The 25134-nt window shown below is 47.3% G+C and overlaps 1 protein-coding gene across 3 annotated transcripts; it reads right to left on the bottom strand.

Annotated features, from left to right (window-relative positions):
* Positions 1-3711: 3711 nt before the first annotated feature.
* Slc9a5 (solute carrier family 9 member A5) lies at positions 3712-24836 on the bottom strand. 3 transcript variants are annotated; one of them, XM_027953899.3, is made up of 16 exons: positions 24644-24836; positions 20887-21189; positions 19121-19284; positions 18852-18930; positions 18416-18593; positions 17656-17876; positions 17230-17432; positions 16915-17004; positions 16749-16819; positions 15902-16031; positions 15351-15439; positions 15063-15189; positions 9854-10024; positions 9297-9366; positions 8528-8662; positions 3712-5125 (listed from the first exon to the last, which is right to left on the bottom strand). In XM_027953899.3, exons 1-16 carry the CDS (start codon positions 24834-24836, stop codon positions 4653-4655), a joined length of 2697 nt encoding a protein of 898 aa, XP_027809700.2. In that variant the 3' UTR covers positions 3712-4652. The 3 variants fall into 3 exon arrangements, with proteins under 3 accessions (XP_027809700.2, XP_071460777.1, XP_071460778.1); XM_071604676.1 differs by having other exon boundaries at positions 9297-9363; XM_071604677.1 differs by lacking the exons at positions 8528-8662; positions 9297-9366; positions 9854-10024 and having other exon boundaries at positions 4812-5125.
* Positions 24837-25134: the final 298 nt, after the last annotated feature.

Here is a 25134-nt window from a genome sequence, read left to right as displayed (position 1 = left end):
GTGTGGGCTGCCGGTGTAGTTCTGTGATGGAGGGCTTGCGTGGCATGTGGGAGGCCCTGAATTTCATCCTCAGTACCGTAAAAACAACAACAAAAAATTTGTCATTGAGATAAAGAGGTTGTGGTATCCTGCAACAGGATGGAATACCCCTCTGGGCTGCAAGGTGGAGGAGACAGAGCAGCCTCTGGAGTGGGAGCTGACCCAGGCCTGCCAGAATGCATCAGGCCCAAAGACCCTCCACCCTCTTGCTTCCTTGGCACCTCTTTTTAACCCTTTCCCATAAAAGTCCAGCTAAGGAGGCTGGTGCTGATGTTTGGGTCCTGGACCTGGACCTAGCCCGGACCTGGCTTCTCCACTCACCTTTGGGAGGAGCTCCAGGGACTCTCTTCTCTTTGTGCCTGACCTGTGAAACAAGAAAGTTACTCTTTTGTCCTGGGATTTCCGGAAGGACTAGGAAGGACCCAATAAGTCAAATACTGCTTTCTGGGGCTACATTTGTGCCCTGCTCCACCCCCTCATTACACCCTTAGGGAATACTGAACTGATGAAAGACACTTGAGATTTCCCAGCTCTGAGGCTTGGGTCCCTTTGGGGCTTGTGAGCCTGGCCTGACAGTTTCCTCAAAATTTGTGTGAAGATTGTTGGGAGGTCAACTGTGTGGCCAGAAAAGGCAGCAAACCCCACAGCATGACCAGGCCCTGTTAGCATACCCAGGCCCTTGATCCCTTAGAGGAGAGGGTAGTGAACATAATGCCTTCCCTGGCCCTAAGGCAGATGCCTCCTTCATGAACCTGGACATCAGCAGCAGGCACAGTGGGAAACACAGAATCCTCCCCACACCCATTCAGCACCCAGAGTTCAGACTCCCAGGCATATACCAAGCAAGGAGCAGGGCTGGCCTTGGAGTTGTTCTGCTCTATCCACAGTCCCCAGTCAGATCTCTTTTCCCTCCCTCCTCTAGCTTCAGTGAACATTGGGTCCAACTTTGGCTCCCTCCCTAGCTCTGTTCCAAGGCCGCTCCCACTGAGTCACTGCCTCCTGCTCCCCCTTTCTCCCTCTACTGCCCACTCCCACCCAATAGCACCTCAGGATCCCTAATAACTGGGATGACCTGCTGGCAGGCACACATACCTTCCCAGTGCCAGAGGCAAAGAAGAGGCCCAAGCCACAGGCCCTAGCTGACCCTGGCACTCTGGGCATAGCAATCAGTAAGGGGGATAAAGACATGCTGAGAAAGAGGCAGGGCTAGCCCCTGGTTTCCCCATTCCACATAGAATGTGCATTGTAAGCAGTCTGTATGTTGTCCTCTTCTGTATTTTCATTATCCAGCACTGGGCCTGGCACAGAACAAATGTCTAGGGGTATCTGAGACTGGTCACATTGCCCCTGCCCTCCTGAGGCTCCCATCTGTGAGTTGCATGGAAACCAATCACAGATGGAGATTCAGAGGCTCAGTCTGAAAGGGAAACAGAGAAGAAGCAGAGAGCTGCAGGATGCACAACCCTGGATAGCAAAGGTACAGAGATGGTAGAGAAACAGGGACAGACTGAGGCCTAGTGGGGAACATTGAGGGGCTGGGCCTGGAGCCAGCCTGGGGCGGCTGACCACAGCAGGCTCTGTGGGCTGAGCTTGCAGGACTGAGCAGTGACTCATGGAGCCCATCTCTGTGGCTCCACTGGCAGAAGAATCTACTCACACCAGCCTTTTCCACTGAGATCATAAAATGTGGATGGGCTTCCCTCCTTGCCCCTTCCACAACCCTCCCTCAGCTTTTCCATTCCTTGCCAACATGGGTCAGTCAGAAATAAAATGTGAGCTCTGGGCCTCAGTGGGCTTAATAATAAGAGACTCATAGTCATTTCCCTTGCTCCACCTTGCATACCCTTCTTCAGCACTGCCCCAATAGTAATGGCAGCTAATACCCCAAACCTTCTAGACATCTCTAACCTTTGGCGTAAATAAACTCCAAACTCCATTCGGTGTGGCATTCAAGGCCATCCAGAGGCATCATAGCCTTTCTTCCCAGCACCCAGATTGGCCTGGGAAACATCTGATTACAAATGTTGTCTCATACTGTCTCCTTTACTTACAAGGCCCTCTCCCATCTCCCCTGATCAAAATGCTTCCTCCTTCAAGGCCTAAGTAAAGCACCTTCTCCCAGAAGTCCTACCTAGCTGGTGCCAGCCCAGTCAGGCTTGGCACCCAATGAATGAGCTTGTGACTTGTTCCCTTTCCTACGTAGCAGACATTTGCCCACCTCCCCAACCCCCAAAATTTGCTTACCTGTTTTCTGGACCTTCATAGACCAGCTGAATCAGAACTTTGGGGTAGGCCCAGGAACCTGCTTCCCAGTGATCCTGACATTATAGTCTGGGAACAGCTACCAGTACCAGCCTCTTTACGTCCCTTGGACTTCTGGAGCAGTCTCACAAAAGGTCTTCCATCTCTGGCCTTTCTTTCTACTAATCCACCCTCCATCTTGGCTTCCACACAACTCCCACCTGGTACCAGCCCCAAACATACACATATACTCCGTCTCCTCTAAGAAGCCTGTACATATCTGCTCAAGGACCCATAGCACTTTCCACATACCTTTGCCTTGCAGTATAAGATGGATGATGACAAATGCTTATGATCCCTTACCATGGGCCAGGCCTGGAACAGATTCTTCCCTATTTTATCATTTAGTCCTGGCAGCAACCTTCTGAAGTATGATTTTATTCCATTTTAGAGATGAGGAAACTGAGGCTTAGAGAGATTTTGTAACATGCCCAAGATGCCATAGCTGGTGAGAAACAGCTGGGACTGATTGTTAACTATTAGTTAACTACAAGGCCTTGTCATTGTTAGTAGTAAACAACTTGAAGGCAAAGCAAAGTTGCCCTTCCTTCTCCTCATGTTTTCCCCATGCACAGTGCAGAAAAAGTAAATGTTAGTTTACTGATTTTTTAACCTTTTTGGTACACTGAGTCCTGCAGCTAGTCCTGGGCTAGTAATTACCTAGGGCTATAAAGGTTGGGGTGTGAGGAATAATACATGGGTTCAGGGCTTCTTTGGGGGATGATGAAAGTGTTCTATACTTACATTGTGGTGAGGGTTGCACAGTTCTATGAATATATTAAAAACTCTGAACTGTACATTTTATATAGGTGAATTTTTATGGCATGTGCATTTAATCTCAATAAAGATACTTAAAAAAATCCTTCTGACACAGTGGGAATTAGATTAGGGAGTGTTGTTATCTAGGGTTTTCTGGACGCACGCTAATCTGATTTGTATCATAAACATGCACAGTAACCATCTTGAGATTGCCTTCTCACTTGCCATGTATAAAAGGACACTTCTGTTCATTTGTCCCACATCTGCCTCTAGGTTTTCCAGAAATGCTTCTGTTGTCCCCAGGTGTGGCTGCTGCATTTTGGGACACTTGGCCCCTGACCTCTGGGGTGTCTCTTCCTGCTAGTCTTTCCTATTTTGTAGATTCCCAGTTCTGCAACCCCAAGCACATACAGTGTTCCCCTAGAATGCCACTCCAGCCCCCTGCTAGAAGCAGACAATGTTAGAAAAGTATGAGAGAGGTATGGGGAAGACCAGCAGAACTAAGAGTCCTACCTAGGATCCCCCTCCATTCTCTACCCCAGAATCCCTGGACAGGCAAACCCCCACTGTCCCTACCCCTAGAATCCCCAGACACATGGAGAGAAGACACCATCCATCTGAGAGATTTTTAATATATCTTGGGTCTAAGGTACAAAACACAAGGCAGGGGCTAACCTCAGGAAAGCCACTTGTCACTCAGCCCCTGCTATCACTGCAGCTAGGCATCTCAGCCCCTGGAGCAATGGAGCAGTAGCCCTGGGATACCTGGTTCCTTCTCTGAGGAATGTTGAGATGGTGACATGGGAGCCCAGAGGCTACTGTGTCCCCTCCTCAGAAAACCCAGATTCAAGCATCAGAGAGTCCCAGATTTGGGCCCATAGTATCAGATCCCCAGAGGGACTCTGGCTAAGAAGCAGTTTTAACTGAAGCCTGGCCCAGGGCCCTGGTCCTGGAAAAGGAAGAACCATTACCCCAATACCTGGCAGCAAAGGGAAAGAGCTAAAGCAAGGATTAGAGACAAAGATGCCCACTACCCTAACAAAACAAAAAAACCAACTGACCCAATAGGGCACCAGAGACCAAGGGTGAGGCCCACTCCCTCTCCCACTCCAGTGCTTCTGAGGACCAGCCTCTTGCTGAGCCTCACTGTTAGGGCACTGTCCCTGACCTAGTACTAGGGACAGGGTAAAGGGCAGGGAAGGAATGATGTCCTTATTTTAGGGGCAGGAACAGCTAGCTGTCTACAGTGAGCCTAGGAAGACTCCCTAGGGAAGGGACATCAGCTACCCAAATCTCTGGGCCCAGCCCCTAGAACTTTGGACTGGGTCCTGAGCCATTACTGAAATGGAAATGGAAGGGGTTAGGAGCAGGGATGAGAAGAGTCTCTGTGAGGACCAGCCCAGGAGACCCTTTTGACCATCCCCAAGGAAACCTAGTTCTGCTTCAGTCCAGACTCTTCTGGCCCCATGTCAGGCTGAGTGAGCTCCTCTGCCCATTGCTCAGGGAATACTTCCCACAAGGGTTCTGTCACCTATTCTTCCCCAGACGCTGGGCTACAGCCGCCCTCCTCTGTTGAATTGAATGCACCAATGGGAATTAGCAGTGCCAGGGCTAAGATGGGTGTGGCCTTTATGGCCCATGAGGGGCTGCAGCTCCTGCTGCTGGGAGATATCAGCACTGCTCTCACTTCGAGATCGGCCAGCCTTGGCCAGGCTTGGGGGAAAGGCAAAGCTAGGACGGGGATCAGAGGACAGCTCAAGAGGCGCCTGGGACTCTTCAGTACCCAGTGGGTGTGGGGGCAGGCGGGTTAGAGTGGGGGCCTGGGTACAAGGAGGGGATGCCAGGCTCTCCAGGGATGACATGCTCTGGTTCCAGCCTGTCTGCATGTCCACAGGAACAATCTTGGTGGTCTCTGAAGACACATACACTGCCAGGTCCCCTTGCCCACTCTTCCAGGGTAGTTCCTTCTCTGCACAGGTTGGAGAGGGAGGAATGATGCGTGGGCTAGGGCATATCTCAAGGTTTCCTAGGAACAGAGAGTACATGTGAGCTCATTACCAATGTAGTGAAATCCTCAAGTATAAGCACGTTCTTATAAGTAAATTCATTCCACAGTTGCCATATTACATCCTTTGTACAATTATTCAGTGAATGTCTTGCTCTCCATTGTGTTTCCAGCACCTACCACAGGGCTGGGCAAAAAGCAGTTGCTCAAGAGATACCTACTGAACAAATGGAAGTAGCTGCAGCAGAAGAAGCAGGAGCCAGGTAGGAAAAAAGTCTCATCTCCTATCACCTTAACCAAACCTGCAGCACCAGTCTCAGGAACTGCACTCTGCCAAGCTCCATACCAACCAGCCAGCAAGAGAGAGACAGGAAGCCAGGGAGAGGAAGACCCTGAGGCTCTAGGCCAGAGGCTTTGTTGCTTGGCACACTGCCTGAGCACCCACCACAGCCCTTTATTTAAGACCAGAGCATGAGCTCATACAAACCTAACAGCAGGCTGAAGTTGCTGGGATGGCAAGATAGGGAATGGGAGCTGAGAATCCTAGAAGTGCAGGCTGCTGAATTACAGGAATTGTGAGGTTCTAAACAGGAAAGCTGAGCTCTCCAATGTCAAGTACAATGTGTTGCACGTAACTATTCATTGATAAAGTCCCAAAGAGTTTAATAAACTTTCCTTTTTTCCCTCATGCTGTAGATCAAATCCAGGGCCCTCACACATGGTAGGTAAGTGCTTTACATGGAGCTGTACTTCCAGGGCCCCCAAAACCTTCTTGATTATGTTATAAAATATATTGATGATTGCCAGGCATGGTAGCACACATGCCTGTAATCCCAGCAGCTAGGGAGGCTAAGGCAGGAGGATCACAAGTTCAAAGCCAGCTTCAAGGTGTTAAGAAACTCAGTGAGACTCTGTTCCTAAATAAAATACAAAATAGGGCTGGGGATGTGGCTTAGTGGTCTAGTGTCCTTAGTTCAATCCCTGGTACTAAGAAAGTAAAATAAAATATTGATGCTATAATTAGAAGTGAAATTATCTCTTGAAAGACCTAGAATATTAAAATTTAGTAACAAAAAGTCTCATTTCCCATCACTCAACAACAAAAACCATCAATGTTCACCTTTAGAGGATGCTAGGGAACTAACTTCTTGGTCTGAAGACTGACATAAAAGGAAAGATCAAGCACTTATCCATTATTTTCTGTTTGTTCCTCAAAGTAACCAAATAATTGATTAGGGAAAGTTTTTACAGAATTCCTGCTAACAAATGAAGATGAAAAATAGGAGCTAATTATGGTGGTCCATGTCTTTAATCCTCACTACTTGGGAAGCTGAGGCAGGAGGATCACAAGTTTAAGGCCAGCTTTAGTAATTTAGTGAGACCCTGTCTCAAAAGAATACAAAGGGTTGAGGATATAGCTCCATATAGAGTATCCCCAGCTTCAATCCCCCATACTTAAAAAGATACAGAGTATCACCATTATATGACCCTTAATGAATTGTTGTATCTGGTAGTGATGAATAGCTGCCAAGACCAATTAATGAAAGGCAAATGAATAAACTGGGCATGGTGGCACACTCTGGTAATCCCAGATAAGGCAGGAGGATGGCAAGTGTGAAGTCAGTCTCTGCAACTTACTGAGACCTTCAGCAATTTAGTGAGACCCTGTCTCAAAATAAAAAGGGCTAGGGATGGAGCTCAGTGATAAAGTACCCCTGGGTTTAATCCCTGGTACCAAAAAAAAAAAAAAAAAAGGTGAATGAGTAACTTGAAAATGAACAATATCTGAATCCAGGGATCAAAGTTAGCCTAATGAAAAGAGAACAGAGCCAGGTACAGTGGCATATGCCTATAATCCCAGCTATGTGGGAGGCTGCTGCAAGAAAACTGCAAGTTCAAGGCCAGCCTGGGCAATTCAGTGAGATACTGTCTCCAAAAGTTAAAAAAAAAATTAAAAATTTAAAAAAAATCTTTTAAGAGCTAGGGCTAGGGATATAGCTCAGTGGTAGTGCTTTCCTAGCATGTATAAAGCCTTGGGTTCAATCTCCACTACTGCCAAGAAAGAAAGGAAGGAAGGAAAGAAGGAGATGATCTAGATTTAAAAGAAATATAATAGACAGAAAATATATTAAATGACACTTGGAGATGCAATCAGCAAAATCCAGACAGGGAAGGGCTACAGGGCAAATAACCTGGTTTCTTCAATAGATATGTTGCAAGGGGAAAAAAGTAGCAAGGCTCACTCAGAGTTTTCCAAACTTGACAACCATCTTGGTTGTTGTGAGGGTTGACATTTTGAGGTAGCCACTTTGTCATAGGGCTGTCCTGTGCTTTGTAAGATGTTTAGCAGCATTCCTGGCTTTCTGTACCCACTCAGTGCAAGGGTACTATCCCAAGATGTGACATCAAACATGTCTCCAAAACTTGGTTATCCTCAGGGATGCCAAATCTCTTCACATCCCATCCCTTGAGAACCACTATTAAAAGATAAAAGAGACTTATCTACCAAATGTAATGTGTGGGTCTTACCTGGATTTCTATTTGCACAAAGCTGTTATAAAAAATATTAAGACCACTAGGAAAATCTAAACATGGACTAGAATCTTTGATGACAAAGATTTTTACATAAAGTAATGGCAGTGTGGTTATAGTTTTTAAAAATAATCCCTCTTTTTATGCTTAATATTTATTGATAAAGTGGTATGATACTTGAGATTTTTTTCATAAGAGCAAGGGTCATAGGTGAGGGTAAAGGTGAAATAAGAGTGGTATGAATAGGTCATCATTGAAGCTGGGTAAAGAATAAATAAGAGTTTATTTTCCTGTTCTATCATTATGTATTTTGAAATTTTCTTCAATAAATCTGTCTAAAAAGTCACCTGAGAATTCTTGAGCCAACCACCAGTGATACCTAGTATTATGATTGAATTTGGTTTCCACATGCAGAAAACATGCATGTATCATCTTATCTATAATTCCATTTTTATTAATTCAGATTCCTACCCCAGGTCAGGTACCACCCTCACTTGGGGCTCTACATGAGGGCAGGTATGATAAGCCTGGATACAGCAGAGCCTGCTTTTAGGTTTGCTGTCATCTCATGCTCCTCATGGAGAAATAGCAGTGAGAGGCATTAGGCTTTGTAGTCACACAGATCAGGTTCTAATTCTGGTTCTGCCATGTGACACTGGACAACTGACAAGTCCTTTAGGATCTATGAGCTTAGTTTCTCCATCTTGGTTGTTGTGAGGGTTGAACCAGATCATGTATGTCAGCTTTCTGTTAGAAAGGAGATGCTCAGTAAAAGCTGGTTAGTGATTAAAATGGTGAATAGGAAAAGAAAGTTATCTGGAGCAGAGGCCATAGGAGCAGAGAAGAAAATCCTTGCTCCAAAGGGGAGGGAGGCAGTGAGGAAGCCATTACCTGAGAACTTGCCCTCTTGGAGAACCTCACTGGTGGCCCGAGCCACAAAGATGATCCCCTCGTCGTCCTCCTTCTCTGTCTCTGAACTGTCGCTCTCATCTTCCTCCTCAGACTCCACAGTTAGTATCACAGCAGCTGGATAGGCACAAGAGCTGAGTTGGGGTGGGGGGAGCAGCCCAGCAACCCCAAGCCAGCTCCTGTTCCCCCAAGCACAGCCCATATTGACAGAGGTGCCTTTTTCCTCTGTCTCTAGTAGGAAGAGGGCTTGAGAGGAAGGGAAGGGAGACTGCAGAGCCTGAGGAGGCAACCAAAGGAGCTAAGCCCTTGGAGGAGGCTGTAATGATCACACCTTCTAGCTCCTCTATCCTCTTGTCAGCCCCAGACCTCACCATCAACATGAGCACTGGGAGGGCTGGAAGGTCCATTAACACTATGTTCACAGGGAAATAGTTTTGCACATGGGACACTAAGCCCCAGGGTTTACCCATCCTTCAAGGCCCAGGCAAGTTTCCCTTCTCTATGACCGTTTCCAAGTCCTCAGGGCCTGTAAACCAGTTAGCAATCAGGTACCTCCTGTCACACATTATATTACTGCTTTGAATATTTTCAACATTGAAAGCAAGAGTGCCCCTCTAGTCCCTGACGGGTGAAACCCAGTTAATATGCTAAATGCACCCAGAGAAGGTCCTCCAGGACTCTGGCAGATGGGTCCTGCCCTTCCCCAACTCCCTTCCATCCTTAAGCCCAGCCACCCCTGCTCCCTGCTTGCCTGTATCCTGAAAGCCCAGGTCTCGAGGAGGTTTCCCATTTGTAGCCTCAGCATTAGCCACACCATCCTTCTGAGGACCAAGAGAGAAACCCTGAGCTTCTGGCCCTGGCTCTGCACCCCAACCCTGCCTTCTGGTAGGGTCAACAGAGGACAAGTCTTCCTAACCCAGCAGGGGAGGAAATTTTGTATGTCAGTGGTTCTACCATCTAACCATTCTTCAGCCAGCCAGAGGCATGTGGAGTTTGAGTCACCTGTACCCCAGCAGGGAATCTGGGTGCATCTGCTTGGGCTGACTGAGTGGCTCCTGGAGTTGCTCCTCCCCTGTTATTATATCTCTCTAGTAGCAAGTGACTACATAACCAAGAGCCTGCTTTCCCCCTGAACACCTCCCCTTACTCTTCTGGAGGCCCAGGAGGATCTAAAAGGGAACTCAAACTGCTAGTTACCAAATCCCTGATGATGATTCAACTAGGGGTTCCCTAATGCTAGATTGTAACACATAAGGACTCAAAACTGTGTGCCCAGATCCAAAGAGGACTCTCAGAGAAAGGACATGCCTTCTTGCGGCCGGCTTTGCGGGTTCGTGGCTTGTTCTTGGTGAAGCAGATGTTGTGCTTGGTGGACTTAAAGGACTCCAGACGCCGCTTCATGTTCTGCTGGAAGATCTCCTTGTCTTGCCGTTCCTGCGCATCCTCAGAGATGAAGTGGCGGCTGCAGCTGGCTTTGTACTGGCAATGACAGCCCCACCCTGCCATGAGGCTGGATGCTTTGGCTTCCCACAGGAACCCCAGGCCACAGCCCCAACATGTTCACCGCAGGTTCTGCCAGCCCAACTTTTCCAGAACTAGCCATGGATTAAAACAAAACGGTATCATAGGAACCCATCCAGAAACTGTATTCTAGTTCACTGTAGAAAAACTTCCCTTCACCCTAGAATTGATTCCTCCAAATCTGTTTTTCCCCATCCTTTGCTGTTCCTTTTCCCAGTTCTTTTTGACTTGAAGTGACTGAAGGCAAGTTATCATGTCTTATTCCCTGGGACTACTATAAGTCTATGGGGGCCATTTCCTTCTTTGCATCTCCATTTATTGGCATGTGGTTCATATCCCTGTGGCCATCCTGGCCCCTTCTAAGTACCCAGGATCCTTTCTCCAGCTGAACTTTCCAGCTATTTCCACAACAACCATCATTAGACCCAGACTGCACTTGAGGCCTTCATAACTATCTCCCCTGATCCCTAGACCCTTTCAATCCCAGTACCTATCTACCTACTTCAGAGCCATCCCCTTCATCTTATCTTTTTAAAACTCAAAAAAGATCAAGCCTACTGTGCACTCACCCAGCCTGTCTCTGTCTCTATCTTCAGGAACTTAGCCACATTTCCATTATCTCATGGTAGGTAATTCCCCCAAAGTACTGCAAAGTGTTCCAAATCACTCATCTTGCCTCAAACCCCAAGTCTGGTCCCTTTCCCATCACTCTTATTTTCTGATTCCCTGAACCTGTTCTAAGAGCTTCCTTTAAGTCTCTCATCTGCCCTCTTTGACCTATGCACACAGAGATGCCTCTCTCCTGGAGATGAAGGGGTCTGTCACTCCCCAGCCCTGGCCTTGGCTTTGCTCATTTCACTCCTTCTTGCCTCCATCAGTAATCACTACAGTTTCTCCACTCCTGCATTTTTGCTTCTTCCCTTGTCACTGGTCACTTCCTCTCTGCTTTTGGGAAAGCTCCTGAGCCTGCCTCCTTGAATAAAGCCTTTATTGCCAAACTCTTATAGTTTGATTCTGACACTTTCCCTCATTCTGCCTAGACACCAGCCAGGCCTCATTGCCCCTAGGCCTGAGACATATCTGCTACTGCTTCTCCAAGGGTTCCTTCTCCCTCATTGGCTCCCTATTCCTTTCTTTCAAGTGCATCCTTGGTCCTCTTCTCTTGACTCCAAACTCTCTCCCCAGAGAACTTATCTGTTCTCCCGGCTTTGACTATCCCATTGATATGTCTGTAGTTCCCGAACACCAGCCTTAAGACCAGCTGCGTTTGAATCACTTGTTAAGGACACAGACTCTTAATCCCACTCAATACTACAGAATCAGAATCTCCAGGAAATGAAGCCAGGAATAGTTGAGCAAGCTTCTCAGAGGATTCTGATATAACCAAAGAAACTTCTGATATAGATTGCTACCAAATCTTTCTCTCCAGTCCTTATCTCTCTCTTCAATGATAATGTTATCTTTCTAGCTGCATATTAGATGCTTCTGTTTCTCTCTAATGATATTTCTAGAAAGAACATGAGGAATTATAGGTTGTGTTGTGTTACAACTAAGTAGATTCCGAACTGGTTGAGTAACCATACCCAAAAAATGCTTGATCCATGTCAGTCTGGAGGAAAGTCTTTAGTAGCATGCCACAGGACTCTGTCTCAGCTCTATCCTGTTCAACATTTTTATGTTGACTTGGATGAATACAAATTAACAGGCTTAGCAAATTTTCAGATGATATGAATCTGAGGAGACATGGGATCCAAATGATGGAATGATGGGCTAAATTAAATAAGATGACATTTAACAGGATAAGCACACATTTATTCCTTCTTTTTAAAGTTGACTACATGAGAACTAATTAGACTGAACCCATTGGTCAGTCTAGACACACACACACACACACACACACATACACATACACACATACACACACAAAGTTATGTATAAATTGTATACTCCTGATATAATACAATAAGAAGTATATAGCATACCAACTGAATGTCTTTGAATCTCATCAGGGCTCAAGATTTAATGACCAAGGGGATGAAGGAACATGTTAACTATCACCACTGGAATTCAATCAACAAAATCTAGAAAATTCTCTAAGATAAAGTATCCAGTTTCTTCAGTAAATAAATACCATGGGAGAAAAAAGAGGGACAAGGAACTATTATAGTTGTTGTTGTTGTTGTTGTTTTTAATGAAGAGACATATTTCCCCAGTACAAAATGTGGACTTTATTTGGACTCTGATTTGAAAAAACAATCTGGAAAAAGATTATCTATTGAACACTGAATGTTTGATATGAGAAGGAATTATTGTCATTTTTGTGATAATAGTACTATGATTTATTTTTTTTAATATTTCTTGCCAACTAGAGATACAAACTGAAATATTTAGAGATTATGTGATATGATAAGTTTTAAGATAAAAATATTGCTGGGTACACTGGCATATGCCTATAATCCCAGTGACTCAAGAGGCTGAGGTAGGAGTAGCACAAGTTTAAGGCCAGCCTCAGCAATTTGATGAGACCCTGTCTCAAAATAAGAAAACGTTTTTGAAAGGGCTGGGGATGTGGCTCAGTGGTGAAGCGCCCCTGGGTTCAATGCCCGGTAAACCAACATCCCCAAAGATAAAAGTGTGGGCAAGAAATTAGTATGGAAGGAAAGCAGTATGGCAATTCCCCCCCAAAACTATGATGGAACCACCACATGCTCCAGCTATCCCACTCCTTGGTATTTGTCTAAAAGAAATCAGCATACTACAGTGATAAAAGTCACATCAATGTTTATATCAATACAATCCACAATAGTCAAGTTATGGAACCAGTCAGTCCAGATGCCCATTAATAGACGAGTGTATTAAGGAAATGTGGTATATATACACAATGGAGTTTACTTAGCTATAAAAAAGAATGAAATTATGGCATTTGGCAGTAAGTGAATAAAATGGAGACTCTCATACTACATGAAATAAGCCAGATTTAGAAAATCAAGGGTCGAATTTTTCTCTTATGTGCAGAAGCTAGAGCAAAATAAGGGGGAAAAGGAATGGGGATCCAATATCATAAAGATATAGGGAAGATCAGTGGAATATAAAAAGGAGATCAAAAGAGAGGGAGAAAGGATGGAAAAAGGAGGAAAAGCAAAATGATTTTAACAAAATTAAACTATATGCATGTTTAAAAATATACCACAGTCAATTCTACCTTATCTATACCATATCTATAAAGCATCGATCAAAAATAAATGAGTGAAAGGAAGACCAGTAGAAAAGAGGCATGTGACTAGGGGGAGGGAGGAACAATGGGGAAACATGGAGGACTGAATGGAGTAAATTAAATTCCATGAATGAAAAAAAAAATTCCATGTATGTATGATCTTGTCAAAATTATCCCAACTATTATGCACTAATAAAAGAAAAAAGTGTGGGCAGGGTGTATGGGGCTACAGAATGTAACAAAATGTATTATGTATCTGTAATTATTAGAGCTGGGTAATGGATAAATGAGAATTCTTATTTCTGCTGAAATTTTGCACAAAAAAAAATAGTTAAAAGAATATAAACTTGTTGGGTGCAGTGGCACACCCTATAATTCCAGCTATTAGGGAGGCTGAGGTAAGAAGATTGCAAGTTCAAGGCCAGCAACAGTGACTTAGTGAAACTCTTAGAATAGCAAAACCCTGTCTCGAAATAAAATATAAAAAGGACTGGAGATGAACCTTAGTGCTAAAATGTCCCTTGGCTCAATCCTGAGTACCCTCTGCAAAAAAAGAAGAATATAAACCCCACTGGTTAGATGAGACAGTGTTTGCCAGCCATTAACTAAGGAAGAGACAGGGGCCTGGAGTCTGGCAGATTGTGAGGACAACATAGGGCCCCCCAGCTCGTGAACCAAAGCCTGCAGGATCATGGACTGTAGAAAGACCATGGCAAGTTTCAAAACTAGAAAGGTGAGAAAGCCCTCAGCATTGCCATAGCCAATCACAGAGTAGCACCTTCCATTCTGAGCTCCCTTTCTCATTACCGGAGCAGACACACCAGATGTAGGAGATGATGGCTTGAGGGCAGGAGAGCCTATATGGAGAGAGCTGTCTTGAGACCTTTGAAGCTTATTCTGCAGATACTTAGTCAAATCAGGATGTGGTGCAAGTTAAAAGAAAGTCAATTCTGTCTCAATGATCTAAAAAACCTTGCCTGTTAAAACTTCCAGGGGTCAGGCACGGTGGCGCATGCCTATAATCCCAGAGGCTCGGGAGGCTGAGGCAGCAGGATCATAAGTTCAAAGCCAGCCTCAGCAACAGTGAGGTTGCTAAGCAACTCAGTGAGACCCTGTCTCTAAATAAAATATAAAATAGGGCTGGAGATGTGGCTCAGTGGTCGCGTGCCCCTGAGTTCAACTCCCAGTACCACTCCCACCCCACCCCACCCCCCAAAAAAGCACAACTGCCAGGGATAGTAGCAGCTAGCTTCTCATTTTAGGTTTAAAATATGGCTTGCTGCCCCCTTGTGGGGTTGCAACAGATTTCCTACTGGTCTGTGTTGAACTAACTCACTATTTCCTAAAACATGTCTGCCTCCCCCATGCTGATCCCAAAAGCTTCCTCAGCATCCCTGCTCCTGTGACTTTTATTCTCTAGTGACCCTCAAGGCCCCTTAGCCATTTCCTCCTCTCCTCTCATGGCCAATCCCCAGGTCCTTGTGGTCCTCTTCCTCCCACCACCTAGCTTGAATCTGAAGTATTTCCCTCCAACATCCCTACTGGTTCTCCTGCTCTCAATTTGCGCCCTCTGTGCTACCAGAGAAGGTCAGTCCTTTCTCCAAAACAACAACAAGTCAAGGTTTTTTATTGCCAACAGGATGAAACCCTGTTGGCAGCACTCTCCAACTGAGCATTTACAGCTTACCACAATCTGGCACCAATTGCCTCTTGAGCTTCGATCATACCTCCCCAGATCAGCCCCCATAACCCTTGGACCTCTTATGTCCTGCCTGCTCTCACCCTGCGGCGTGGCTTGTAGAGGCCTCCACAGAGCAGATGATGCATCACAGCATCCTCACGGTCCCGGCCGCTGCGTACTGTGTCAATCACCTGCAGATCCAGACACGCTCCACTGCCACTCTCCCTCCTGCAGGAGGCAGGGACATGTGTGCTAGGGAGGGGGCAGGAGGCACAGGCCAGGGGAAGAATAGAAATAAAGGTGCTGAAAAATCTTCCCCAGAAGGGATTTGGAGAGAGGGCCCAGTGGAGAGGAGCTTGGGGAAGGGGAAGAGGCTTCAATGGACTCACAGCAGGTTGGTGACAGAGGTCTCTGCCACAGAATTGCGACTGGGCATAGAGGGCAGAGTGAGGCCTGTGGAGGACAAGACATGGCCTCCCTGTAGGGGTCAAGACCAAAGTCAGACAGCAATCAGATGGAAGGTGGCCCACAGCATCAAGAGAATAATAAAGAGAACAATAGTTAATACTTCTTTTGCTGTTTTGATGTGCTAGATACTGTAGTAACATTTTATATATTAAATCCATAAAACCTGACATAGGTACTCTTGTTCTTATTTCTGCTTTCTTATGACTGAGGAAACAGGCTCAGACATATAAGTGGCTTCCAAAAATCACACACCTGTGATAATAGTTGAACTACATCTGTTGACTCAAGGGTCCAGATGTTTCCCACCTTTCTATACTGCTTGCCAGATTCTGAATGTCAGCACTAGGTCAAGCTTAATTCTGCTACTTCATCAGACCATGAGTACAGCTGGGAACTCCCAACTCTCTCCTAATAAGGCTGCCTGCCTGCCTGTTGCTCCTTTCTATCCTGCTTTCTCGGCCATATGCCCTACCTGGTCCACGAAGCTGATGGCATCCCGGATATTGAGTCTGTAGTATACATCCCAGATCTGGTCCCGGATGCGGTAGGCTGACCGCCGCATCAGCAGCTGACTCAGGTACTTCTTGTCAAACTGCTCCCACCTATAGAGGATGCCAGGCCCAGCCCTGAGTACCATCCCCAAGGCCTGGCTGGCTGGCCCTTCCTCAGATAGGACAGGGACACCACCAGCACTGGCCTGGCTTTCTTGGAATGGGTCTCAGCCGGGAGAATCTCAAGGCTAGTTCCTGCTCTGTAAAATTTACAGTGTTGGGGGAAACTCTGACATTAATTAAAGTTATTGCAAATAACTGTAAAATTGCAACCATGACAAGAACTAACAAGGATAATTGTAGAATATGATAGGGATTTGTCCTTCTCAGGGAGGCCAGGGAAGCCCTCCCTAAGGAATTTATGCTTGTGGTGAGATCTGAAGGATGAACAAAAGTTACAGTAAGATGAGGCAAGGGAATGTTCTAGTAGAGAGAACATGTGCAATGGTCCCAGTGGCCAGGCCCAGGGATCTTGGTGGATCCTAAGGCTCTAATGGGGTCCAACTAATTAGCAGGAAGACCATCCAAGACATAGCAGAGCATGATGGGGCTGGAATCTGGTAAAATGCCAGATCATGCAGGGCCAGGCAGGCCACACTAGGGAGCCTTGTCTTATCCTGAGCACAGTAATGCTTCTCTAAGGCTCCAGACAGAGGTCACCCAGCCTGAACCTGGTTGTGTCCCTTCTTAGAAGGGTGGCACATCCCCCATGCTGCCCTGTCTGGTGGGGCTGCTGCTGTTGAAGGAGCCTCGGGGCAGCTCCCTCACCTGTCCCTCCAGTAGTGGTAGCCATGGTGCCCCACAACGTCCTCCACTGCAGCCAGAATGTGGTCAAAAGTCTAGAAGGGGGTGGGTAGGGGGACTGGATCAGGACTCTGCCAAAATAGGAGAAGGGAGAAAGGGACAGGTGGAGGGTTGGGGTTCTGGTACCCACGTGCTCATGCAGCTCCTGGTTCAAGGTGGGTTTGTGATGTTCACTCCTCTTCACCTTCAGCCACTTGACCAGTGGTTTGATGGTCAAGCCCTATGGACAGGCAGGAGGTGAGCCCTTCCCTAATCAGTTCCCTGCTGTCTTTCTCTCCCCCATCATTAGGCCTCAGCTCTGTCCCCCTACCCCAGTGCACTCAAGGTCTTGGAAGTTAAGTTCCTGCTTCTCCGAACAGGAGGAGGAATGCCTGTTCCATAGGTTGCAAGTCTTTCCCCAGGGCCTACTGGACCCTTTCCCCACCAGCCTCATGGGCACTCCCACCTGCACAATGACTGTGAAGAAGACCACCACAATAGTGGTGGCCACAAAGTAGTCCTTGGCAGGGACCTTGGTCTTATCCAGCAGGATGACGAGAGCAAAGGCCACAGCCCCCCGCAGGCCCCCATAGGACATCACCACCTGGTCAATCTTGTCCAAAGGGACCAACCGGAACTGATTCAGCATCCACGTCTGCAGGACTACGCCTACAGCAGGAGGAAGGTCAGCAGGAGCAAGGTGTTGGGAGTGGAAGACACTGGGTGTGGGTGGCACCAAGTGTCTGAGCTAAGGTCTGGTAAGGACTGGGAGAATTGAGCACTAGGGGGAGGCATAGGAATTGACAAGGATGTGGACTCAGATTGGGGAATGAGCCTGCAGGGGGAGGGGAGACAAGGAGGAGAGTGGGGAAACAGAGGGTGCCAGCAATACCGAGGGCTCGGAAGAACAGGATGAAGAAGAGGGTGCCCAGCACCAGCCCAGAGTCCCAGGCCCACTTAGAAGAGTCCACAGCCGAGATGCCAAGCAGCATGAAGATGACAGTCTCAGCACAACTGGCTAGAGTCTTCATTGTATATTTGACAGCTGTGCGTGATTTATGGGAGATGTTGGCCTCCACATACTTCTTACAGCCCAGGCCACACATGGTCACCCTGGGAGAAGAATGGAGAGACAGAATTAAGTGAGAAGGTGTTCCAGGGGGCTCAGCCTCCAGGGTTTGAGCATGCTGCAAGAGTGGGCATTGCCCAACACAGGGTGTCAGACTCTCAGAGGCAAAAATTAGGAAGGCAAGGACAAAAACTAGGAATGCATGGACACTGCAAGTCAGGGGAGTGGCCCTGGGAATCCAGATCTCTAGGCTTCCACTCAGTGCCTCCAGGAGGGAAAATGACGAGAAACATGCTCCAACTAGCAGACTCTGAGGCATCTTTTGAAGCACTTAGTTACCACAGCCAGTGGTCCCAGGTTTTTAAGTCAGAGGAAGACTGGGCCCTGGAGTACCCAGTTCTGGGTGCCCAGTTTTGGAAGATTACCTGAGGTTTATTGTCTCTCCAAGGGAGACTGAGGAACCAGTACACAAGGGCTCAAGAAAACCTACAAACTCCTCAGGGTCCCACTTCTGTCCATGTGAGAGGCAACCATCTCCAGTGCCCCCTCCCAGCTGCCGGCCTGCAAGGCTCCCAGAACTCACGCAAGAATGGCAGAGAGTGAGGCCATTTCAGCAGTGAGGTAGGCTGCATAGGCGAGGAGGAAGACCAGCAGCGGCTCGATGATGCGGACCCGCTTGGTGAAGCGTGTGGTCAGGGCCAGGAGGAAGGCAAAGACTAAGCCCACAGCTGCCCCGCCCAGACTGACCACAAACAGGGAGGCTGGGGGAGGAGTGGGTTATCAGCATGACCCCTGGTCCAGACCCTCCCAAGGCTGACAAGAGTGCTGCCTGGTAGGAAGTGGTGGAAGATACCCACCACACTCCCCAGGGCTCAGGATCCCAGGGCAAGCTTTGCCCAGACCCCATTTCTCCATAGAGGAGAGTAAGAAATGAGGCAACCCGAATAGCCTCTGCTGTCATGTTGCCAGGAAGGTGGGACTCAGCAACCTGGGGGAGACAAAGAGGGGGAAATACTGACCGACTCCCTTCAGGTAGTCAGTGGCCTGCACGTTGGCAGAGCCCATCTCCACAAAGGAGTTGCAGACCTTGTACAGCACCTAAGTGAAAAGAGGAAATTCAGGAGCAAGTGAGGGGGAGATAGCAACCAAGGCCACTGGGAGAGGGGAAAAGCTGAGACCTATTTCTTCCCCAGGGGACCAGAAGAAAGGGTCTGAGCCTGCTCAGATGCCCAACTAGTCAGAATGTGGTAGCCTGAGGTCAAGGGATGTCAGCCTGCTGAGCACTCACCACAGTGACTGCATCATTGAGCAGGGACTCCCCAAAAACGATGATAAAGAGAGTCTCATTGACGTGCACCTCCTCAAAGACAGCCAGTACAGCCACAGGGTCCACTGCTGAGATGAGGCTCCCGAACAGCAGGAAGTCCAGCAGGCCAGCCTGCACTCTGGGGGCTAGCAAGGGAGAGACAGAAGACAGACCAGTAATTGGTGAAGATGTCCCCAACTCATGTGGCACTCACTGGAACAGACCAGATGCTACCCTCACTGATAAAACAGGAAGCCCAAAAAGTACTTGGGAAGGTGAGGAGGGCATTGGCCTGCAGGTCAGGAGACTTGAGGCAAGCTGCCTATTCCCAAAGCCTGGCTTTGCCACTCATCAGCTGTGTGATATGGGTGATGTCACTGTAACATGACTTCTGTTAACCATGCTTCCTCATCTGCCCATCTCACAAAATGGCTGCAAAAACCAACTCAGGATATTGCTAAAAAAGCTCTATGTAAACTGAAAAACTAAGATGGTACTGGTAATGAAAACTGTAGCAATCATAATAGTAGCTCCCAGCAGGTGGGAATTGGCTGTCGACTGGCTTTATTAGGGAGGATAACAGGAGAGAGCTTTCTCCCACTCCTGCAGTTCTCAGCCAAAGAGATGTGACACTCACGGTTCTCAGCAAGAAGACAGCCAAAAAAGTCCTACAGGTGGTATTTGAACATGTCAAATAATCTCTGTGAGCCTCACTTTTCCCATGGACAAATTGGAAATAACAATATGCACCTAAAAAGTTCTTTATTTATTGTGTATGTATGTAATAATGAATCCCACAAATATACATAATTATAATGTACTCAATTATTTATAATTTTTTAAAGTTTAAAACAAAAGTCCTTTATTTAGCCAGAGCCTGATACATAGTAAGCATCCAATAGCTATTACTATTATTAAAATTACTACTAAGACTAGGATCTAATGTCCACTCTTCCCTTCCTGTCCCAAATAGCTCATTATCTTATTAGGAAAACCAGGTTGAAGTCCCCAGCTGGGAACTATAAACATCTCCTTTTACTTTGGAAGAAGTCTGAATTATCAACATCAGGATTGAATGGATTTCTTTGATAAGGAAATAAAGAGGGGAACAGGGGAGGGGCTAAAGGAAAAACACCTCAATAAAATGGAGGCTAATCTTGGACTTCTGGTAATCTTGGATCTGATAGCAAATGAATTTTAGGGACTCTACTTTCTCATCCATTAAATGGGACAAATTATACCCCAACAGGTTTGTTATGAAGAGTCAATAGGATAAGTAAGGAGAGAATGCCCAGCATAGTGCTTAGCATTTATATATATATATATATATTTAGTAAAAATAATAAAAACAGGAAACCACACTGACATGGCCTGAGTAGAGCCAGGACAGAAATGGTGAGTTGTGTCTCAAGAAAGTAGGGCTGGCAAGTGGCAGTGTGGTAACACAGGGCAGGAGAAAACAGAGTGGTAATGCAGGCTCCTCCAGCTCAGCAGCGCACACACTGGGAGCCAGGTCCCCACTCAGTTGTCATGCAGCAGAAGTGCAGACTTGACTAGAAGGGAAGTAAATGAGGGTTGAAGCCCATCTGGAGAGTTGCCTTATACTTCAGGTGGGAGGGGCCTGAGATGGATCTTTTATAGCATGGCTCTTGCCAGCATGGAACCTTCAGAACTGGAGGAGAAAGAAGAGAGGTGATGGGTCTGACAAAAACCTCTGCCTGTCAGCCCAGGTCTTCAGGATCACTCACCCACAAGTCCAGCCTGCTGCAGGCCCCAGAGAGCAGCGCCTGTTGTGAAGGCATTCCAGAGTGTGCCCACCACAGCATAGGTGAGGATGGCACCCAAGTTGTCAAAGAACAGCCGACTAGGCATGAAATAGCCTGAGTCCAGCACAATAGGAGGCAGCAGGAAGAGGAAGAAGGTACCCGGCTCCAACTGGTACTCAGCTTTCTTGGCCACAGCCAAGACAATGCCCCCTAGTACCAGGCCCAGCAAAATCAGCAGGCAGCTCTCAGGGACCAGAGATGTTACCTTCCGAGACAGGTGAAACACTACAATGCAAGAAGAGGGTAGCAGGTATGAGCTTATGGAACACCTTCCACACACCAGCCTATAACCTCCCAGTCTTAGAAGCCCTGACCCTGGAACCAAGGGAAGAAAATCAAAATGCAAAATTTCTAGAATCTCTAACCTCCAGGGCTACAAACCCTTCACTGCAGCAAGGCTTTTGCTTGCTTTTTCCATTCCTGGAAATGCTCCCTCCTCTCTCATCTTCAGGGGACCTCATCTTTCTCTGACCTCCTTTCCACAGCTATTATTTGAACCTAAGCAAATCCTTTTTATGCATAACACAGCTGTAGAAATCCGGGCTTCCCGGGCTGCTTGGGTTCAAGGTCTAAGTCCCCCATTTACTAGTTCTCTGATCTAGGAAAATAACTTCACCTCTCTGACCCTCAGTTTTCTCATCAGCAAGGAGGAAGTAAAAACAATAGCAATCAGCTAGGTACAGTAACATGTCTATAATCCCAGATAGGAGACTGAGGCAGGAGGATTTGAAGTTTAAGGACAGCCTTAGTAAAACCCTGTCTCAAATTAAAATAAATAAGGGCTGGGGTTGTGGCTCAGTGGTAGAATGTTGCTTGCCTAGCACATGTGAGGCACTGGGTTCAACCCTCAGCACCACATAAAAATAAATAAAATAAAGGTATTGTGTCCATATACAACTAAAAAAAAATTATAAAATAAATAAGCTGGGCGTGGTGGCGCACACCTGTAATCCCAGTGGCTGGAGAGGCTGAGACAGGAGGATTGAGGATCGCGAATTCAAAGCCAGCCTCAGCAAAAAGTAAAGCACTTAACAACTCAGTGAGACCCTGTCTCTAAATAAAATACAAAATAGGACTGAGGATGTGGTTCAGTGGTCATGTGCCTGAGTTTTATCCCAGGTACCAATAAATAAATAAAATTTAAAAAATGGGGATGCAGCTCTATGGTAGAGTGTCTCTGAGTTACACCCCCAGTACCACAAAAAACAAAACAATAATAGTCTCATAGGATTGTTGTGGGGATAAAATAAATAATCCACTTAAGAGCCCTTAGCACACTGCTTATAGTAAGAGCTCAATAAATGTTACATATTATTATGATAAATGTTATTATGTTATCATATTATAGTTAGGGTTTCCCAACTATAATGCATACTACACCTCCTAGGAGCTTTGTAGACCTTCTAGCCCAACATATTTTTCATTGTCTGGGCTCAGCAAGGACTCAGTACTTTAAAAGTTTTGGGTTTTAGCTGGGCGTGGTGGCACATGTCTGTAATCCCAGCAGCTCAGGGGGCTAAGGCAGGAAGATTGCAGGTTCAAAGCCAGCCTCAAGCAACTTAATGAGGCCCTAAGAAACCTAGTGAAACCCTGTCTCAAAAAGGGCTGTGGATGTGGCTCAATGGTTAAGCACTCCTGGGGTTCAATCCCTGGTACCCCCCACCCTGACAAAAAAATAAAAAGTTTTAGGTTTAGCAGCCAGATCTCCATGTCTTTTTTTGGATTTATCACTGTGATTATTATTAAATCTACCTGAACTTCAATTTCTTCTCTTGTAACATGGGAAAAATACCAATCACAAAGTATGAGGATAAAATTATATAAAGTGTGCAAATGTGCCTAGTGTGAGGCCTAGACCATAGTAGGTTCAACAAATGTTAATATGACTCAGGGAGGAAATAATAAAGAGATCTGTTTCTAGGAAAAGAGAGGAAAGTAAGAAAAGGGTTTCTAGCACTACTGAGACTTATACTTTTGTCCCCTAGAATATGGATCTCCCTTGGGCCCTCAGACTATAAGTGAACACATTTTTCCCCACACAATCCTGAGGGTGCTGGCAGAGGAGGCCTCCCTGTACTCTTCCTGACACAGGTGTGAAAACCTATGCCAAGACAATGCCCTTTGGAAGCTGTACTCAAAGGGCCTAAGATAATGCCTGGAACACAGTGGGCTTTACATAAATATGTGTTGAATAAAAGATGTGTGTGGTGGGGACCTAGCAATGAAACTGGGAGGTATTCCTGAACATTCTATATTTCTCCTCTTCTATGAGAATTGTTTTTTCTCTTTTTCCCCCAAACGGTGGAAACCACAGTTGTTGCTATAAACCTTAAGACAAGAACTCTCCCATAACTCACAGACTTCTCAGTAAACACAATTCTTCGCTCCAAATCTGAGCTGCACCTAGCTTGCTCTCACTGCTGCTGGATCTCTAGTGTGAGCTTAGTCAATAGAACTCCCCACATTCATCCCTGCCTTGAGTACCTCTTTCCTCTCCTTCAGAAACCTTACTTCATTCTCATCTCCTCAGCATGCACCAGACCCAGCACTGCAACCCAAGACCCATCACAAAGCCAGTTCTCTGGCAGAATCAGGCTCGCTGAAGGCATTTTGAGTACCACTTTCCATTATTAATCCCCAGCTGCCAAGGCAAAGTACAGAGTTCCCTTTCTGTCTAGGCCTGCACCACCACCACCACCACCACGACCAAGCAATGTCCCTGGGGGATAAGCAATGTCCCTGGGGCAAATACGAGGCTGTGAGATTCCTACATGAAGGCTGCATTGGTAAGCCGGAGTACAGGCTGTGCCAGCATAGATGGGGAGTGAGTAGCAACGCTCAGCTATAATTAGTCACCCCCACAGAAGAGCCTGCACAACAGGGAGAAGGAGGAGGGTCTCTGGGGGGAGGAGGGACCACTAGCTGCACAAAAGGGAGGAGGAAGGAAGGGGCAGAGGCAAGGAAAAGCAGCTCTATTCAAGGAAAATAGTCTGAAACACCCTTCACTGTTTTGAGGACTGAAGGAGGTTGAAGTATAAAAGCAACTAGGGTAGGCAGCACACAGCAAAGCCCCAATAAACGGAAGTTTCTTATACCCCGAAGTGGGAGGAATGTGAATTTGAATGGGAGTGCGTGGGACAGAGGATACCTAGGAGCAAGAATGTGTTATTTTTATGTGGGGTGCAGAGGTGAGCTAGAGGAAAAGTGGTGGTTTAGCATCCCCAAGAGAATGGATACTTGGCGTCGTCTCCAGGGAAGTCGGCTTCCTTAAGACCAGGATGTCTGTGTTCCTCGGAGAATACCATCCCCTGAACGTCCCCACACATCCTCACTTCACCGCTGAAGGAGATTTCTGGGAAGCTGGGCATTGGTGGGGAGAGGCTGGACTGAGGGGGACTCATTGCAAGGGGAAGAGGAGAGCAAAGAGGGTAAAAGAACCCAAAGAGAGCAGGGGCAGTCCTTCAGGAAGGGAAAATGCTTGGCGCTTCCACGGAGAACGGAGAGGAGAGAGACCCACAGGAGAAGGCGCAGGGACTGGGTGCGAACCGGGATTTTTTGGAAACCGAACCTAAGTCAGGACAATGTGGAAGAAGCTGAGGGGATCCAGGGACCCGGGGGTTGGGGGCGGATCTGCTGCCAACCGCTGGCCTGGCGCACGCACTCACACACACACACTCACCGATTTTGGCCAAGCTGGCCACCAGAATCCACAGGGCCACCAGGTAAGGCGCCTCCACCTCGTGCCACTGCCAGCGGAAGAGCGCCAAGCCTGGGGGAGGTTCGCCCCGCGACCCCGGCTCCTGGGTGGGCTCTTCGGCCGCCCCTGCCCCCGCCAGGGGCAGCCCGAGCAGGGCCAGTGCAGCGCGCAGCATCCTGCAGCCTACCTCGCCGCCCTCCCGGCACCAAACGGCCGCCGGCCCAGCGTCGCCGCCGCCGCCGCCTACCGGGCTCCCCCGCGTCACAAGCACGTGGGGCCTGCTCCCCCCAATCCCGGTTCCGATACCTCGGGCCAGATCTGGACTCGGAGACCCTGCCCCGGACGACCATAGTCGGAATCCTCTCCTCCATCCCCTCTAGACTAATCCCAGCTCCGGAAATTACCCAAAGCAGCCCTTCCCTCAGTCCCCAAATCTACTCCTTCGAGTCCGCCCCCGAAAACCTCCCATCACC

The sequence above is a fragment of the Marmota flaviventris genome, chromosome 18 (assembly GCF_047511675.1).
Source record: "Marmota flaviventris isolate mMarFla1 chromosome 18, mMarFla1.hap1, whole genome shotgun sequence".
Lineage (NCBI taxonomy): Eukaryota > Metazoa > Chordata > Mammalia > Rodentia > Sciuridae > Marmota > Marmota flaviventris.
The sequence above is the reverse complement of the archived record's forward strand: the minus strand, read 5'-3'. Positions and strand labels throughout refer to the sequence as shown.